The sequence below is a fragment of the Acipenser ruthenus genome, chromosome 17 (assembly GCF_902713425.1).
Source record: "Acipenser ruthenus chromosome 17, fAciRut3.2 maternal haplotype, whole genome shotgun sequence".
In the NCBI taxonomy this organism is placed as follows: domain Eukaryota; kingdom Metazoa; phylum Chordata; class Actinopteri; order Acipenseriformes; family Acipenseridae; genus Acipenser; species Acipenser ruthenus.
In genome coordinates this window covers 9,960,244-9,979,087 of record NC_081205.1, presented here as the reverse complement: position 1 = coordinate 9,979,087, position 18,844 = coordinate 9,960,244, and the positions used below count along the sequence as shown (strand labels likewise).

The window sequence follows — 18,844 nt, the reverse complement described above, 5'->3', positions numbered from 1 at the left end:
GTGCATATGAAATCAAACCACTGTAACAAAAACAATCGTGATTGTCTAATTTAATTGATGATTTTAATAGGTCACACATGCAATTAATTTAAAATAGTAAGAGAAAATGAACACATAGCCACAAATGGTAAAACGCATGAGACGTTTTAGAAATTGTTATGCCTAAAAAGCACAAAGTGGTCTAACATTTTCACACACGAGTGCCTATTGTTTCTATATCACTAATTACTGACTGAACATTGAAATTCTCACACCCTTTCATGCAGGTAGTTATATAAAGGATATAAATGACTAGATTGGCACATTACTGTAAGTACGTTCTGTTTTTAATGACTGTCTCAATCCTAAAATTCTAGGGGATGCAAAACGTTTGGCCAGAGCTGTATCTGTCTATCTTTTAGTTTAGCATTTCGTTCACTAGAAAGAAAGAAAGATGATCTTGGCAGTCCAGTTTCTTTTCATTTCCACACAATTAGTTTTAAAGCAGCTGTAGATAGCCATGGTCGCCTCCTTAAAACCTTCTCGCCACTATATCGCATAAGAGTTAATCCTTCCAACAAAGAATAGCCTTATTAAAGATATAACAACGGAAACGCATGCACTACACAGTACACACTTTTGTGTAAATGGCCTGTCATACGTTATTAATGTGTTATGCAAATTAAATCCTGACATGCTGTAATATATATATATATATATATATATATATATATATATATATATATATATATATATATATATACATATATACAGATGTCTAAAATGAGATTACTCCTTTTACACAGTATATTAGTTAACAATATGTTAAAAACCGCTTGAGAGCAACTGCAGTTAAAAAATAACGTGACTGTTTCTTTAAATGTGGGGAGACGTGCGCTGGGTGCGCTGATCAATGTCTTTTCGCTCGTGCTGATTTCTATTCCCTGTAAGGAACAGAGCAAGGTGCAAAAACAGGTTTATATAACAGTACCGAAACACAAGGCCGCAATAAAATAAAAAAATAAAACCTGAAAAATAACATTGAAAAACGCCTGCGGTAACCCCGCCGCGGTGCACATTGTGTGGAACCAAAGAGGTTTAACGGAAGACATGTTGTGTATACACATGTTATATACATATACACACACACTTCAGTCTCAGAATCACAAGTTTGTAATGCTGATGACACATGGATTATAAAGAGTGTATTTGCGATAATTAGTCGGTGAGTAAATTCATTTTTAGTTGATGCGTTTTAGTGGATTATGCCAGTTATGACAAGTTCACGTTTACTCTAATGCGTTGTTAAATCGACCACCAGCGTATTTGTTGTTTGTTTGTGAGCTAAACCTGGGTTTAGCGTTAATAGTCTTTTTTAAAATAAGTGAAATATAGGGTGTTGGAAATGTGGAGTTGTGTCCCCCCCCCCCAAAAAAACGATAAAGCTGGGTGTTTTTTTTTTGTTTGTTTGTTTTTTGTTTTTTTTTTTTAAACGGTGATACTATTAAAGGTCATTATCTAAAGAAGTGTTTTTGTGGTTGTCATTAAAAATGCTTGCATGCAGTTTACAAAATGTGTATTTGTTTGACCTCAGGAAAAAGCATTAAGAGTTTCAGTCAAATCTATTCGAGTGAGTTTTGCAGTTTTATTTATAAGTATAACTATTAGTGGGAGAATAGAAAATCTAACTATTTAATAGCGGGTATATATATAATGTATTTGGCCAGTTATCTTATTTGTTTGTTTATTTTTTTAATGCCATACAGTACTGGTAGTTTACTATATAGTTTTTTGTTTGTTTTTAAGGGGTGTTATCTGTCAGTAGACTAGAGCAGAAAAGTGTTTATTTCTGTTTGTCCTTTTGTTTAGTAATAAAGCAAGAGCTCACAGGTGCAACGCCTAACGACATCGATTGGCTTGATCTGTCGGTTGTAGACGGTAATTGGGCGGAGGGGGTGTCAATCACATGTCTGGTTTTGCATTAGGTGTGCGTGTGCTACAGTATATAAGAAACCACGCTGTGTAATCTACAACTAGGGGGAGCGGTGGGACTACGTATGTGTTGTACAAGAGTGAGTCGGCGAGTTGATCTACTAAAACAGGACTCTTTTTGTTTTGTATCTCTTACTAGGTGTAACACGGAGAGAGAGAGTGAGGAGAATTCACCAGATAACAGTTGGCTGGAAGAAGATAAGCGACCGCAAATGAAGTGTGAGAATTGCACCAAGACGGTAATTCTACTTTTGTGTTTTTGTTTTGTTTCTTTGCTGAAAGGTATAGAGTTGTGCAATATTCATTTAGCCTACTCATGCTGCACCATTTGATAATATTCTCAAAACTCTTGAAAGGTAAACTCATGGAAAATATACTTGTAAGGAACTTTGATTGTGGCAAATAAACAACCAAAAGGAATGATGTTTTTAAAGAAAACCACATTGAGGTTTGCATTGCTGTAATGTTCATAATGTCCCAATCCCATACGAGTTTAGGAAGGAAATAGTATGTTGTGTTATTTATTTTTTACCTGTTATGTATAAACAAACGTTATACATAAGCAAACGTAAAACAAAACAAGTCGACATAAAATCAGTAGGTATACACACGTTAGTTTATTGAGATGTATTATAAAGTGGATATATAGTATATGTAATACAAATAACTAGAATGTTTTGCCTTATGTAAACTCCTCTTCAAATACGTAATTTTAATGAGCTATCCACCTTACAGATGTTCCTCCAAGTTTGATCAATGTACTGTGCACCCTTCTTTTTCAATGGTGACCCACTGCATTTTCAATTCCATTACCAATAGTCTTGCCTTTCCATAAGAAATAACGTGCACGTCGATTAGTTCGGAGCCAAATGCTCCATGAAACTATACTGAGCATCAAAAGAAACTTATCACTATTATAACACATTTTTTTTTCTAAAAAAAAAAGGTATATAAATGATGGACATTGACGAAATGTGTTTGGTTTCTTTTTAATCACTCGATCATTCATCCTTGACCATGACAGCTTGAGTGACTATGACTGAATCATATGCACTTAATCGTCTAATTATTGAGACAGTTGATTGGACACTGGATATGGAGTGATTTCAGCTTTTGAATTGCAAGCTTGAATAAAAGCAATAAAGAAAATCACAGAAAACAAAACGCCACATCTGTCAAGAGAGCAGCGCCTTCGTGCAATCGGCATGTTGGAGGCTGGACTAGGGCAGCATACTGTGACTTGCCGTCTTGGGTGCTTATAGACAGCAATTTCAAACTTGGCGAGATGGTATAACCAGACACACTCTGTCAATGACAGGCCACGAACTGGGAGACCAAGAGTCACAACACCTGCCCAAGATCGACAAATCATTTTGCAGCATCTTCAGGATGTCAATTGTTAATCGGCACAATATTGTTATTATTATTATTATTATTATTATTTATTTCTTAGCAGACAACCTTATCCAGGGCGACTTACAATTGTTACAAGATATCACATTATTTTTACATACAATTACCCATTTATACAGTTGGGTTTTTACTGGAGCAATCTAGGTAAAGTACCTTGCTCAAGGGTACAGCAGCAGTGTCCCCCACCTGGGATTGAACCCACAACCCTCCGGTCAAGAATCCAGAGCCCTAACCACTACGCCACACTGCTGGCTGCTCTAAAAAAAAGTCACTGCACTTGCTCTAAAACAGTTTGTCATTTTTCAATCACACCTAGTGAATTTTATTCAAACATAAGTGATACGTTTCTTTTGATGCTCAAATATACTGTAAGTGATAAGTTTCTTTTGATGCCCAGTTTATTTCAACTGTTAAATCAAAAATTGTACACAAAACATTTAACTTAGCCTTAATAATAGTTGCTATCAGATTGCAAACATTGCTAGAGGGTCCCTGAACTGGATGATTATGTAACAGTTGCTGTAGAAAGTGTACAAGCTTCCGGAACGTTTCACACAGGACGAATCGTCAGCCTGACAAAGACTTAGAAACGGCTTTCTGTTTTTTGGGTTGTTTTTCATAGGAATGCAGTAAGAAGCAGAAGAACGATGAGAGCCAAAGGTCCACCGGGGAATCGGTCGACACGACAGAGGAGAATGGGGAGGTAATGCCAAGGCTTCTGGAGGTACACGCTGCTTTACATTAAAAAAGGCCTAATTATAAATCAGGTTAGGTGAAAATGTAGTTTCCCTTTGTTTAGACCAGTGAGTTTCACAAGCTGGCGGGTAAGCGGGTGTACCTGAGTGACTGCCTGGCCTGTGACAGGTGTGTCTCGGAGGAGGAGAGCCGGAGAATTTCTCAACAGAACCAGAAGGAGCTGTTCAGGATCCTAAACCTCAACAAGGTACCTTTATGTTTTGGTACACAGCTGTACTCTAGAAATACTGTATAGATTGTAGGGTGTGAGAAATAGTTTGCATAACAATATAATCCAGACTGTGCTCTGGTCATACAGCTTGCCTTGACGCACCTTATCCTATATTTATTTTACACCATCACATTGTGTATTATTTTTCAAATAACCATTTGTATACCAGTTTTGAAAGAAATACATGTTTTAGAAAGCATGTATTTATTTGAAGAGACACCTGGTACTATACCGTACTTGGTTAAATAAAGTTCGCTGTTTGCTTGCCTTGCCCTCCAGGAAATCTGTTAGTGCTTTACTTCCTTGTTTATTTCACCCGAGCAAGGTCTTCTGGGTCATATTACTGGCTGAAAGCATGTCACTCAATGGGAGAAGCAGCTGGTTTGTTATTCACAGGAAACAAGCTAGTGAATGGGGTTGTCGTGGTCCCTTATTTGTGGTTTTCAATAACTGCAATACACAACTGTAGTAATGTACAAATGTACCTGTATTAGAACAGCAAGTTCAGCCTACTACCAGGTCACTCTGGCCCGTCACTACTCTCTCGCAAGACCTTTGACCCCTGCTTTATAAACATCCGTTTCAACACATACCGGTACACAATGCTGTGTTTAACCTAACACCACATGGATGGGTACAATTTCATCCTCCAGGTGAACTGACCCAGAGAGTGCAAGACCGTCTCAAAGCATGGCTTGCAATCAGAGATTTCTTTAACCTAGTGTTGAACTAGATTTCACGTTTTTAAAATGAAATTGTTTGTTGCCGAAAACATGTTTTTTCTTTCAAAAATACACATTTCAGACCTATACAATGAATGGATGTTCAGGGCAGAGAAAATATAGATGCTACTTTGTGAATTTAAAATGTGTTTCTTTCTCTCACTTAGAAATGCGATACCTCAAAACACAAAGTGCTGGTCGCCTCCCTTTGCCCACAGTCACTGCCTTACTTTGCTGTGAAGTTAAACCTCTGCATTCCTGAAGCCACCAAGAAACTCTGCAGCTTCCTGAAAAGCCTGGGTGAGTTAAATCCAGAATAATACATTACAGGGTTAGATTTGAAAGGATTATATCTGATGGCCTCATGGACAAGTGCAAGGCAGATCACTAGTTGTCTGCAGACAAAACGGATTGTCCACAAAATAACATATCTATACATTACATCACATTCTACATATAAACAGGATTAATAACATGCACATGTATGGTAGTAAGCTACAGTGTATGTACAGCTTAAAGTTTGTTTCTAAAGAACAGCACTGCAAACCGCATAGCTCGAGGTGACAGACACTTTAACAAATATAATTTATATACAAGATTGCTCCTTCTACCGCGAACTTCCTCCCACTTCGCTTTGTACAGGCGCCTGCAGGACATGCATCTACATCCTATAATAATTGGCTGACTGAAGCTGCTATTTGATTGGTAAGACACAAGGGGTCGATTGCAGCGTACCAAAGTTAGTCCACTTGATGCATCTAACCAGCGGATTAAGCAGGTTTAGTCCACTTGCTTTGACTAAAGTTAGTACAATTGTTAATCCCGATTGCAGCATACCAGAAGATAATCACCACAGGTGGATCATCCGCTAAATTGGACTAAACAAGATCCTGATTGCAGCGTACCAAATCAGATGTGTGAGGTGATCCTGTTCAGGAGGACTAACACAGTACTATGAAGTATAAGACTAACTTAGTACGCTTGCTCGTCCTACGTTTGTACAGCACATTTTAACACGAAGACCGCACCGTTATTCTCTGAAAAGACATCTAAAAACTATGAAGTGAAAAGTGAAGCCTTTTGAACCTCAGTTGAATGCCTTTTGAAGAATTTGGTTCAGTAAGGTTCGCTCACTGAGTCACAGAACTATCCTTAATAAAATTGACAATTGCACAATGTAATGATATAATGTACCTCAATACATTGTTTATACACTATATTAAGCAATTATTCATTTTCTTAGGTAGACAGCGAATGTATACGGTAGTTTAAATAAACTACTATAGCAATGTGGCACCTTTTTCCTTTTTGTCAAATTTATTATGGTTGAGGAACAAAGTGTTCTGAAGAGATCGGTTTCGTTTTTTCATTAAACTATTGTACAAACTAATAAAGTGCTGCACAATAAGATACTGTGTATTTAAATAATAGAAAAGCCTGCAAGTCTGATGTGTTCAGTGTCGAGCAGCAATAGGCTACCTGCAAGTTAAAATGCAAGTGTGATCCGTGTGCGGAATGTGCATAAAAAGACATGTAGTAGGCTACAATTATGTTATGAATAAGGTGTACTTTTACTTAAATGTGTTTGCCTGAATCACGCCTAATGTAATAACCGCTTTTACCATTTTATCATTAATATAGTAATTTGCTTTTTTCATACCTTTTCATATTTCTGACTTTTTTTTGCCGGTTCAATATCTTCAATGTGTTGTGTGTTTTTTTTTTTTTTTTAATTTTTTTATCAAATGCTAGTAATGACAGTGTACACAAGTCTTTACACTTTAAATTGTGAATTTCCATCCGCATTTGTAATGGCTTATTATGGGTTAGTCCATTATCAGTTGTTCAGGTCAGCTAAACCAGTTTTCAGGATTAGCTTTCTGGTATGCTGCAATCAGGACTAGCTTAGTACAGAGCTGCAGGATTTGCTAGACTGCATTTTAGTCCACTTGATGCAGACTAAGTCACAGGTATGCTGCAATCTACCCAAGAGGTATGTTGCTATGTACATTGCAGAAGTTGCATTCACTGGTTCCCAGCATCTCTATCTCTTAGGGCAGCAGTGTGGAGTAGTGGTTAGGGTTCTGGACTCTTGACCGGAGGGTTGTGGGTTCAATCCCCAGTGGGGGACACTGCTGTTGTACCCTTGAGCAAGGTACTTTACCTAGATTGCTCCAGTAAAAACCCAACTGTATAAATGGGTAATTGTATGTAAAATAATGTGATATCTGTATAATGTGAAATAATGTAATATCTTGTAACAATTGTAAGTCGCCCTGGATAAGGGCGTCTGCTAAGAAATAAATAATAATAATAATAATCTCTATGCTTTTTAGGTACTGTACGACTGCATAGATGCCAGCACACCGCTTTCTTACAGAATATTTATAACTTCCATTTTACAAGACGTTTTTAAAATCTATTTACAAAGTACGTCAGAAACGCTTGCCTGGGAAATAGACGGACAAGCCTTTAAAACCAAACCCTGTATTATAAAATCTTAATCATTGTTACTTTTCCGATTTTTTTTTTTTTTTTTTTATTTGCTTGGAATTCTCAAGTGTGTCTTTCTTTTTAACCTCCTGGTTGTTGATTCTGATACTTTTTATGCATGCAGTTGACAGGCTTTTAGCACTACCAAAAACAATGACCCTCCCCTCCTGTGTTAAGGGTCTCCTGCCCCCTAACTCTGCCCATCTCCCCCTGGTTCCATCACGTGTTTGATGCCACCCTGGCAGCTGACTTCAGCATCCTGGAGAGCCAGAAAGAGTTTGTGGAGCGCTACCGGCAGAGGAATCAAGACCAGCAGGCCCTGCCAATGTTTACCTCTGCCTGCCCTGGTAACCACACTGTTTCCTCCCTTTTAAAAATCACACTGTGTGATTGCTAAACCAGGAGCAGGCACCCTTATTCATTGTATGGTGATTTCAGCATTAAAATAGAGGGATGCTACACCACTGGAGTCCACTGCCTTCTCTGCTCATGCTTTCTGGTACATTGTAGCTTTGTTTAAGTAAGCCAGCATTAGTGTGAATGTATGAAGTGTACAGATTCATTGCAACGGACTGTAACCAATTGTCTTAAATTGAAGTTTCAAAGCAGTGGCTATGAAGCAATTTAAGTTTTATACATGTACATATTCAAATACCTTTGTGAAAACATATATATATATTTTTAGGCAGGTGTGAAAAAATGCTGTAAAGTAAGAATGCTTTCAAAAATAGACATGTTAATAGATTATATTTATCAATTAACTAAATGCAAAGTGAGTGAACAGAAGAAAAATCTAAATCAAATCCATATTTAGTGTGACCACCCTTTGCCTTCAAAACAGCATCAATTCTTCTAGGTACACTTGCACAAAGTCAGGGATTTTGTAGGCATATAGTCAGGTGTATGATTAAACAATTATACCAAACAGGTGCTAATGATCATCAATTCAATATGTAGTGAAACAGAAACAGCTGTGTAGGAGGAATAAAACTGGATGAGGAACAGCCAAACTCAGCTAACAAGGTGAGGTTGCTGAAGACAGTTTACTGTCAAAAGTCATACACCATGGCAAGACTGAGCACAGCAACAAGACACAAGGTATTTATACTGCATCAGCAAGGTTTCTCCCAGGCAGAAATTTCAAGGCAGACAGGGGTTTCCAGATGTGCTGTCCAAGCTCTTTTGAAGAAGCACAAAGAAACGGGCAACGTTGAGGACCGTAGACGCAGTGGTCGGCCAAGGAAACTTACTGCAGCAGATGAAAGACACATCATGCTTACTTCCCTTCGCAATCGGAAGATGTCCAGCAGTGCCATCAGCTCAGAATTGGCAGAAAACAGTGGGACCCTGGTACACCCATCTACTGTCCGGAGAAGTCTGGTGAGAAGTGGCCTTCATGGAAGACTTGCGGCCAAAAAGCCATACCTCCGACGTGGAAACAAGGCCAAGCGACTCAACTGTGCACGAAAACACAGGAACTGGGGTGCAGAAAAATGGCAGCAGGTGCTCTGGACTGATGAGTCAAAATTTGAAATATTTGGCTGTAGCAGAAGGCAGTTTGTTCGCCGAAGGGCTGGAGAGCGGTACACGAATGAGTGTCTGCAGGCAACAGTGAAGCATGGTGGAGGTTCCTTGCAAGTTTGGGGCTGCATTTCTGCAAATGGAGTTGGGGATTTGGTCAGAATTAATGGTCTCCTCAATGCTGAGAAGTACAGGCAGATACTTATCCATCATGCAATACCATCAGGGAGGCATCTGATTGGCCCCAAATTTATTCTGCAGCATGACAACAACCCCAAACATACAGCGAAAGTCATTAAGAACTATCTTCAGCATAAAGAAGAACAAGGAGTCGTGGAAGTGATGGTATGGCCCCCACAGAGCCCTGATCTCAACATCATCGAGTCTGTCTGGGATTACATGAAGAGAGAGAAGCAACTGAGGCTGCCTAAATCCACAGAAGAACTGTGGTTAGTTCTCCAAGATGTTTGGGCCAACCTACCTGCCGAGTTCCTTCAAAAACTGTGTTCAAGTGTACCTAGAAGAATTGATGCTGTTTTGAAGGCAAAGGGTGGTCACACCAAATATTGATTTGATGTAGATTTTTCTTCTGTTCACTCACTTTGCATTTTGTTAATTGATAAATATAAACTATTAACATGTCTATTTTTGAAAGCATTCTTACTTTACAGCATTTTTTCACACCTGCCAAAAACTTTTGCACAGTACTGTATATATATATATATAATATATATATAAATTATTTATTTAATATATAATGATGTGCCTGCTGTTAGAACGGGGAAATGCCTGTATATTTGCACACAGACCAGTCTGCCAGCAATGCCCCTGAGACGAACGCTCTGTGATTGCCGGTAATTCCCTTTTCCCTGTCAGCTGTTTCTCAAATAAGGAAACTGGAGGGGAAAAAAAAACATGTGTGAAAGAGAAACTGGACTATCTGGGAAGTTTTTTAATTTAGTGACTAAGCATGACAAAGCAGAACCCCCTGGTGCCACTCCTACTATAGATAGGAGCTCTGTATACCACACTGCTATAGATAGGAGCTCTGTATACCACACTGCTATAGATAGGAGCTCTGACACCACACTGCTATAGATAGGAGCTCTGACACCACACTGCAGGTCAACCCTCGCACTAACCCTCTGAGCAAAAATAAATAAGGGAGGAAAACTGGCTGGGGGTAGATCTTTACTTCAGCTAACCCTTACAGGCCAGGCTCCCCAGGCCTGACCTCCAGGGTTCAGTAGCTTGTAACATCTGTTTAAGTTGGTGGGTGGGGGGATATGAAACATTTAAAATGTGATTGACGAAACATAACCCACTACACTGAATTAGCCAGACAGTATTGCAGATTAAACACTAGGGGGGTGCGCTGTACGCTTCCACAATTGAGAGCTCAAATAGTCTGCTTTAGCTCGGCCCGATCTCAACTTGGAGAAATGTCTAGAGGTCAGAAAGCTGACCCCTTCAATTATATCAACATGCAAGCTGTGTTGTACATTTAAAATACACCCCTAGCCTCTAGTACATACAGAGTTTGGTAGTGGATTCTGCATGCTGGTCCTTCTAACAGAGTTTCATTTCCTGACAGGTTGGATTCGCTATGCAGAGCGAGTGCTAGGCAGCCAGGTGACCCCTCACATCTGCACAGCCAAGTCCCCTCAGCAGATCATGGGCTCCCTGGTCAAGGACTACTTTGCCAAACAGCAGGTAGGGACTGTCTGTCAAGGTATAATGTTTCTACAGATTTGAATGTATTATCGTTGCTGAGTGTCACAATTTAGCTTTACTGCTGTTTTTCAGGGGCTGGCCCCAGACAAGCTGTACCATGTGGTGGTGGCTCCCTGCTTTGATAAGAAGCTGGAGGCCCTGCGAGAGGAGTTCTACAACAGTCTGCAGGACTCTCAGGATGTGGACTGTGTTCTCACCTCAGGTGAGCGAGCACTAGCCAACCCTTTCACAATACACGTGCTAGGACTCAAGAAACTATACCATCTTTAGAACTGCAGCTTGCTGCAAATGGTTACGTTTTTGCAGTGATAAGAGCATTTGCACCATTATGGATCTGCGATAATGTTACTAATGCTAAACCTTTTCTTCTTTTTGTACTTCAGTTTCGGAAATTCAGATATTGGAAATCGTAAAAGGGCTGCTGATTGTATCTGAACAATCGGCCTTTCATACAGCACAAAAGCTGGGTTCTGCAAGTTTGTCAATCAGGGTGGTGGTGAAAGTCCAATGTGCTCTTTCTATTCTACTCTGCTACCTAAAATCAGACTGATTGTTTTTATGACTGGCTACTGTGTTTCAGGGGAAATCATTCACTTGATGGAACAGAGGAATGTGTCTGTGGAGGACTTGGAGTCCACCCCTTTAGATCACGTGTAAGTTGAACTACTTTGCAGGAGGGCTAGCCAAGGCTTTATACCGTACATTATTATATGAATACAGCATAGTTTTGTTTAACAGTTAAATAGGATGTTGTGAAAAGCACGAGACCACAGACTGCTTACACTAACTTTGAAACCAGAATACAGGAAGTAAGATAATCTGAGATCTAATGTTCTCGCCTCGTTGTTTAGAAAATAGTTTTAGAGGAAAAAACTAAATTAAAAATTGATTGTTTTATTCATATTATAAGACTACTATATACAAAGAATTTAAAATGCAAAACCAAATGTCAATCTATGTTTGTCTAATCACTGTTTAAGCGAAAGAAAAGCATGCTTATTAAATGTTTTAATATTCTCATAAATCATAGGCAGGGCTGAATTACCACTTTTTAGAAAACAGGTTTTGCAGACCCCCAACCAGCACCAGACAATGCCGGACCTGTGGAATAAAGACGGAGACTGCTTTTTGACAACAAGAAAACCTTTGTAAATGTTTTTATTTTAGATGATTGACAACTTTGGTAAATGACCATTTTCAAAAGAAACCATATTGAGAGCTCCACTGGGCTACTGAGCATCATTTTAAAACAATCTTTTGATTGTTTAGATAAGTCAGGTAAAATTTAAAATAGTTCAAATTAGATGTATAAAAAGAAACCATAATGAGAGCTCATTTAAAAAAAAGAATCACAATTTAGAGATGTAAACATACAAATCGCTGTATTTTCTATTAGTTTATTAGGCTTGCTGCTGTGGCATTTAGAATTGCACTAAATGCCATGATGCACACAGAAGCACTTATTTGTATGACAAAACTTGTTGCACTAGCAAGAAATGAAGCCTTGCATAGCTCTGCTTCTATCGACATATGGAACGCCTCAAAGAACATTTTGTTCAACCTCCACTGCTTTAAATGTATTTTAAGTCTACGACACTGCTTACTTGTCATAGCCACATTGTTTTTATGAGCTATGAGAGCCTATTTCACTTCAACTAACTGTCCTATTGTTCCTTCGTCATGAGAAAACACTTTTCAGTCAGTGCTGATATAATGTTATCAAAATTGTTTTTCATTGCTGCAAGGTCCGCACATGTTTCACATTTTTAAACTACCCACAATGAGTATTCGCAGATTGAGCAGCATCTTCACAATCTGTTCGGGGAACTGTTCATTTGCTCATTTCGCAATTTGATTATTTTCTGTTTCCTTTGCTTGTTTGGTATTCTCCGTTTTGCAATATGAGCAAAATAACCTTTTCATTTTGTTCTTTGGTAATTTTGCACACACATACACAGGGGATTCATAATTTGTGCAGTAGAGGCTGTGAGTACTCTGGAACTGTAACTGAACAACCCTCTGATGGCTAAACATTGTCACAGTTTTTGTCAGACAGTTTTTCAATGCATGTCACCTGCCACGTACCCTCCAGTTTTTGCAATGCTCTGGCAGTGTTGCAGGAATTATGAATCACCCTTTATATCTTTCATATCCATGTCTCTTCAGTGCCCTACAGTTCACCCCCCTGCTTTTTCCTCTTGTTTTCAGGTTTGGGGACACAGAGGAGGCTGATCTTGCCCGGCATGATGGGAGCGGGGCAGAGGGCTCCCTGGAACACATTTTCAAGTTCTCTGCAAAGGAGTTGTTTGGAGTGGAGGTGGAGGAAATAGTTTATCAATCACTAAAGTGAGTCTACCTGTCAGAGCTCTCGGAAGATCAGCAAGGCCTGGTCATTTCGTGAATGGGTGACTTCCATGAATCAGGTGCTGCAGTGTAGGAAGTGGGGTGGTTGGTAAGGCTTCCGCATGTAAACGATACTGGCAAATTCACAATGAAGCACAGTGTAGGGACCAACCGGGACCATTGAATATGTTGTACATTTAGAATTAATTGGAAAAAGCACTAGCAAGACTTCCTCAGTAAACTACATTATAGCAGCGATCCCCATTTCACAAGAATTTATAAATGTACAAAAATAAATTCATGTAAAAGAAAAGCTAATGAAGGAATTTAGTGGCGCATGTCTCTGCTGTTTAAAAGTTGGTGAAATGAAACGCTGGTATGTTTAAACTTGGCATGCCTAGTTGGTGTTTTACTTTCTTTCTTTCTCTTTCCTTTGTGTCTTTTCTTTTTTTTTTTTTTTTTTTTTTGGAGCCAGATCTGAAGTAAATACAGGTTAACTACCGTAAAAATCGTTGTATAGGTCGCACTGGCTCCCCCTTTTTGAGACTTACATTTTAGGAAAAAAAACATTTTGGGGGTTTAAAAGACTTTTTTTTTTTTTTCTTCCTACATGTTCAATGCCGATAAAGAAATACACAGGTTTAGTTTTGAAATAACCCTTGTTTGCAACATTTTAATCCATTAATAATTTTACAGTGTGTTTCGTTTTTAGTTAAACTGCTAATAGAAACTCTATTCTGTTTTTCAAAATAATTGGTTCAAGTCAATTTAAGTACAATGTCAAATCAGAATGCAGATATAATACTGCTACTGTAAATTCCAGTAGTAACAGTGTAACCCCCTGACAAGTAGTACTTGAATAGATTTAAAAAGTAATAATTAACAGTGCACCGGTAAGTAAAATCAAGTTATACATCCTACATCACATCTGTATTAACCTATTTTATTTTAGCTTAAAGTACCCAAACACTTCAAGAACATATCTTTGTGTTATTTAACTTTGCTTTTACAAATTTATTGTATTTTAAAGAAAAGTATTAAACGGTGATGTTTTCAGCAATTAAAAAGGCAAAAAAACAAAACAATAAACTAAATAGTGCACCATCTAATAACCAGTTAGTACTCAATTCAAACAAAATGTTTTCTGCATTGGGCCATAAACACTTTGTTCCGCTGTCAGCTCTTTTCTCTTTCGCCATATTTTTAAATTGGTCTTTGTTTAGTCTCCAGTCGCATACTGTTTTTTCATTAATTCCAAACTCTCTTTAAGCATTGCAATATGCCATGCTTTTCGGCAAAGCCAACAACACGCAATTTCAAACCTGTTGTGTAGCTTTTTTTTTGTGGCCGACTGTCCTACTTTTATCCTGTCTCAAAGACACCTGCATTATAATATTTCATTGCATTGCAGTTACAACGAACGAAAAACTTCATAAGTTTACTCAGCTTTCTGACCAATAGCTGTTTGCTACAGATCCCAGGGGCGGGTTCAGTATGAATGTTGACAAATCAGTGGCTCAGAGGGTGGGAATAAGGAAATTCATAGAGATGGACAGCTATTGTGTTAACAGTGAAGCAGTATAGCTGTCACTTGTTCATATTCCGAAGATTGATAACTTTAACCACTATATTTTTTCTCCACGTACACGCGTCTGGGTCATTTTGTTTGTGGCGTTGGTACAGTAGTTTAATAGACACACCGGCGCATATGTCGCACCGGTGTATTAGTCGCTCCCCCATTTTTAGGGCCCCCAAAACATGCCTCTCAAATCAACTTATACAACGGTTTTTACGGTATTTATTTAAAAAATAGGAGATTCATTTGATCAAAATAAACCCAAGGGTTTTTTTAAAAGCATTTAACAGCACTGGGAAATCAGCCTGGATGGCACCAATCTTTTCATGTTATCCCCACCTTCCATTTGTCGCTCTCAGAAACCGTGATTTCCAGGAGGTGACCCTGCAGAGGGATGGAGAGCCGCTCTTGCAGTTCGCTGCAGTCTACGGCTTCCGAAACATCCAGAACATGATCCACAAATTGAAGAAGGGTCGCTTCCCTTACCAGCTGGTGGAGGTGCTGTCCTGCCCTGGAGGTGACTCAATACATAGCCAGCGAGAACTCGGTGTAGAACCAGAAGTGAACTGTTCTAATATACTCTGTGTCAGTTATCAGTTGTTTTTCTGAATCGAATATGCAAAACGATGCCTCCAAGTGTTTGTTTTTACCAATAATGTACAGCGCTTTAATAAAGGTAATTTAGCAGAGGTTCGGTACTCTAGGGCCTGCAGATGGTGTCCTTAATAGTGTAGGTGACTTCACATTACTGTCAATATTGGAAAATCAGGACTGTAATTGTGAAGTTGTCTTTTCATTGGGTGTGACATTAACAGACGATTTACAAGATGTAGGCTAACTATAGTGCATGCCATGGTCCTAAGCAGGATTTATTCATTGTCTCAGATTACCTGGAAGCATTGAAAACCATGCATTTACCAGTAATAACTGCTGTGAGTACTGGCATGGGGTGCATTTACACTATTCTAAGTTCTAAGACATTTATTGTCATAACTGTTACGTTTTATTGTACATCATATAAACAAACATGGTCTTTCCATAAAATATAATATCAGGTACAAGTAATTGAAGTATTGAGTGAAAACTGAAAAAAAAAACTTGATTTACTATGAGTGCTGAAGGACATAATGAAAATATATAATTATTACATTCCAAAAATGATTTAGTGCATCTGTTCTCGGCGTAAGACTTTGTGTTAAAGTATTTTTAATGGAGTTAATAGTACATAAGGGAAGTTGAACTCATTCCCACTGCTAGTCTCTAACCCTGCAGTGCCCTGTGTCTAAAGTCTCTTTCTCCCTCTTAAAGGCTGTCTGAATGGGAAGGGACAGACAGAGAGTGGGAAAGTTGACGGGGCCCTGCTGCAGCAGATGGGGGAGGTGTACACCAGCCTGCCTGTGCAACTGCCTGAGACCAGCGCCCAGGTGCACAGACTCTACAGTGACTGGCTGCAGGGACCCGAGTCCCAGCAGACCCGGGAGGCCCTGCACACTCATTACAGGCCAGAGAACCCAGCCAACAGCACTGCAGACTTCAAGTGGTAGTGTGGATGACCACCTGCAACATTATCATTACCATCTTGTGCTGAAGATCTTTTAAGTGCTTTGCATATTTATTTTTGCTGTTTTTATTTTCAAAATATGAAGCTACAGTTACCCTTCCTGTAGTGAAGGTCACATGGTCTGCTTTTACATACAGCATACAACACAGAGAAAGGGTACCAGAAACAAACTTTCATTCTGCATTAAATTAAGACGAACAGACAACCAAGGAATCTTTGGCACAAGAAATGTGTACCACTGGAGGTAAAATAAAGGATTTTAAAGTTTTGGGTATAACTGCTGCCATAGCACTGTATATAGTAAGGCCACCATCATTCAAATTGTTCTTGAGAGATAAGTGCCTGCTCCTCGTTCTTACCTGAAAGCAAATTCGACAATGTCTTAAACTTACTCCATAGATCCAGAGTAATGAAACTCAGACCTTAAGAGCATAGGGAGGAAAGGGACACAGGCTGGGAACCACTTGAGTTATGTTGCCACTATCCTTACCAAGTAGCAAATATCTACAACTGCTAAAGAAACACTCAGTAATAGAATACAACACACCCCTTTGCTTGTCACCCAATACAAATTCCAGATTTGGGGGGGGGGGGGGGAAAGAGAAGAGACGATACTTCTGAATCAGATTAAATCTCCCAACCCCGCTCCAGCTTGAAACTGATTTGCTTGCAAAACATAGAGGGTTTACGAGTTGATTCACTTGAATCAGATTAGATGCAGATAAACAAGATTATGATGATCTGATCACTATTAGCTTGTGTGCGTTTCTTAGAAGTACAGTTGCACCCCGTGTTATCAAAGAAATTTCCCTCATTTATCTAAATGCAGACCCTTGGTGAACAACCACATAATGATAGTACTGTATTAACTTTCACAAAATGATACATTGCCAGCCACTAGAAACTTTATTCACAGAATTGCATCTTCATCTGGATAATCTGAGCAGCAGATGTGCCTGAAAAGAACTGTGTCGTTACTCTTTCTTCTATTTTGTGTACATTGTTCTTGCAGGAAGTCAAACATACCCGAAGATAAAAATCAACCAGAGAATGGAAATTAACTCATCACTTTACTGAATCAACCACCCTTTGATGCGGTCTAGTCAGTTGATTTAAGTGAATCACCTAGCATTTTAAGATTGAGACCATAAAAATTGTGTGTGTGTGTGTATATATATATATATATATATATATATATATATATATAAATAAATGAACATAATTTAGATATTTTATTTATCATCTAATCAAAGAAACAAGATGATATCACAAAAGTCTAGTGTTTCATGTTAGATTTTGAAATGTCACACTTGTCAGTTTTTCATTAAGTATATGGAAAACTACAAAGCAGTATGTAATTCAATATGTTAACGTAACATTATTCAGCAGGCTTCATTCAACTATGATATTCACAACAGCACCCTATAAAGACCATTGTGGTGCTACTCCTAGAATCAACAGGACTGCTCATTCATATCTGTTCATGTGTGTACTGAATGGTTTGAACTGGTTTCAGTAGAGGCTGATTTTACTGTCTTGTATCTCAATCAACGTTTCATTTTTAATGTATTTTTTAGCTTTAAATTGTAAAGAGTTTCCAATAACGTTTTCTTTCTGTACCCGAGTTCAAGCTCCCCTTCGGTTCTAGTTGCTTGGATATACTATATGTAACTTGTGGTGAGCTCATCCACAGTGTCTGTAGAATGACGTGCCAGTGCCATCATGAGCTCGGGTACTTCAGATCAAGTTTGTGTTAGAATTGCTGGCACTCTTTTAAAGGCACTTTCCCTGATCTAGCCTATGTTACTTATGTCGGGCAGGAAATTAAAACTGAAGTTCTTGAACTCAGTCGAAACACTATACACAATATTTGAGTGATTGCAATAAGACGCCCTCTCATTACATCATAGTAATAAAAAAATGTCATTCGATGCTTTGTACTCAAACACTATGCAGATATTGCAGGACCTGCTTTCCAGATATGTGGACATCTTTACCTGGACTCTGGAAACCCTATACTTTAAATGCATCATGTCTGCCAACAAGAACCAACAAGAAAATGTGAAATATTCAGTTAAAAACCACCTGGAGCTCACATATTGCGTATACTAATGGACCTTTAATAAACTTAATAAAAAAATGGATTTATGTCTGGTTGTGTTGCATAGGAAGCTAGTTTTTAGGTTCATATTCAAACTCCATATACAGTGCAATCTTTTCAACAAACTGGGAAGACTAAACTTGAATTGGAATGTAGCTAGCAGCACTACAGTGAGAATGCAACGATTCTGTCCTTTACATTGGAGATGTGTGTAGGGTGTCTGTAAGGGATACACAACGATAAGTGACTCGGTAAATAATCCAGTTGATTATTTGACAAACTGATACACCACTGAGTTGATTATCCTGCTTAAAATATTTCCAATTCAACTGATACTCCTTGAAAATGCCATTCCCAAATGCCACTGATAATATAAAAAATACATTCAATATTGACTGCTAGACTTAGCACAGAATAGTTGACTAGAAAGGTGACCGTTGAC

At 38.6% G+C, this 18,844-nt stretch overlaps 1 protein-coding gene across 2 annotated transcripts; it reads left to right on the top strand.

Annotated features, from left to right (window-relative positions):
* The first annotated feature begins 889 nt into the window (after positions 1–889).
* On the top strand, positions 890–18,445 carry LOC117423145 (nuclear prelamin A recognition factor-like). Of its 2 annotated transcripts, XM_058989941.1 has the most exons (12): positions 890–1,204; positions 2,111–2,210; positions 4,007–4,087; positions 4,184–4,327; positions 5,241–5,374; positions 7,780–7,913; positions 10,682–10,800; positions 10,894–11,023; positions 11,402–11,474; positions 13,030–13,167; positions 15,100–15,257; positions 16,049–18,445. In XM_058989941.1, exons 2-12 carry the CDS (start codon positions 2,184–2,186, stop codon positions 16,282–16,284), a joined length of 1,374 nt encoding a protein of 457 aa, XP_058845924.1. In that variant the 5' UTR covers positions 890–1,204; positions 2,111–2,183; the 3' UTR covers positions 16,285–18,445. The 2 variants fall into 2 exon arrangements, with proteins under 2 accessions (XP_058845924.1, XP_058845923.1); XM_058989940.1 differs by lacking the exon at positions 890–1,204 and having other exon boundaries at positions 2,003–2,210.
* The last annotated feature ends 399 nt before the right edge of the window (positions 18,446–18,844 follow it).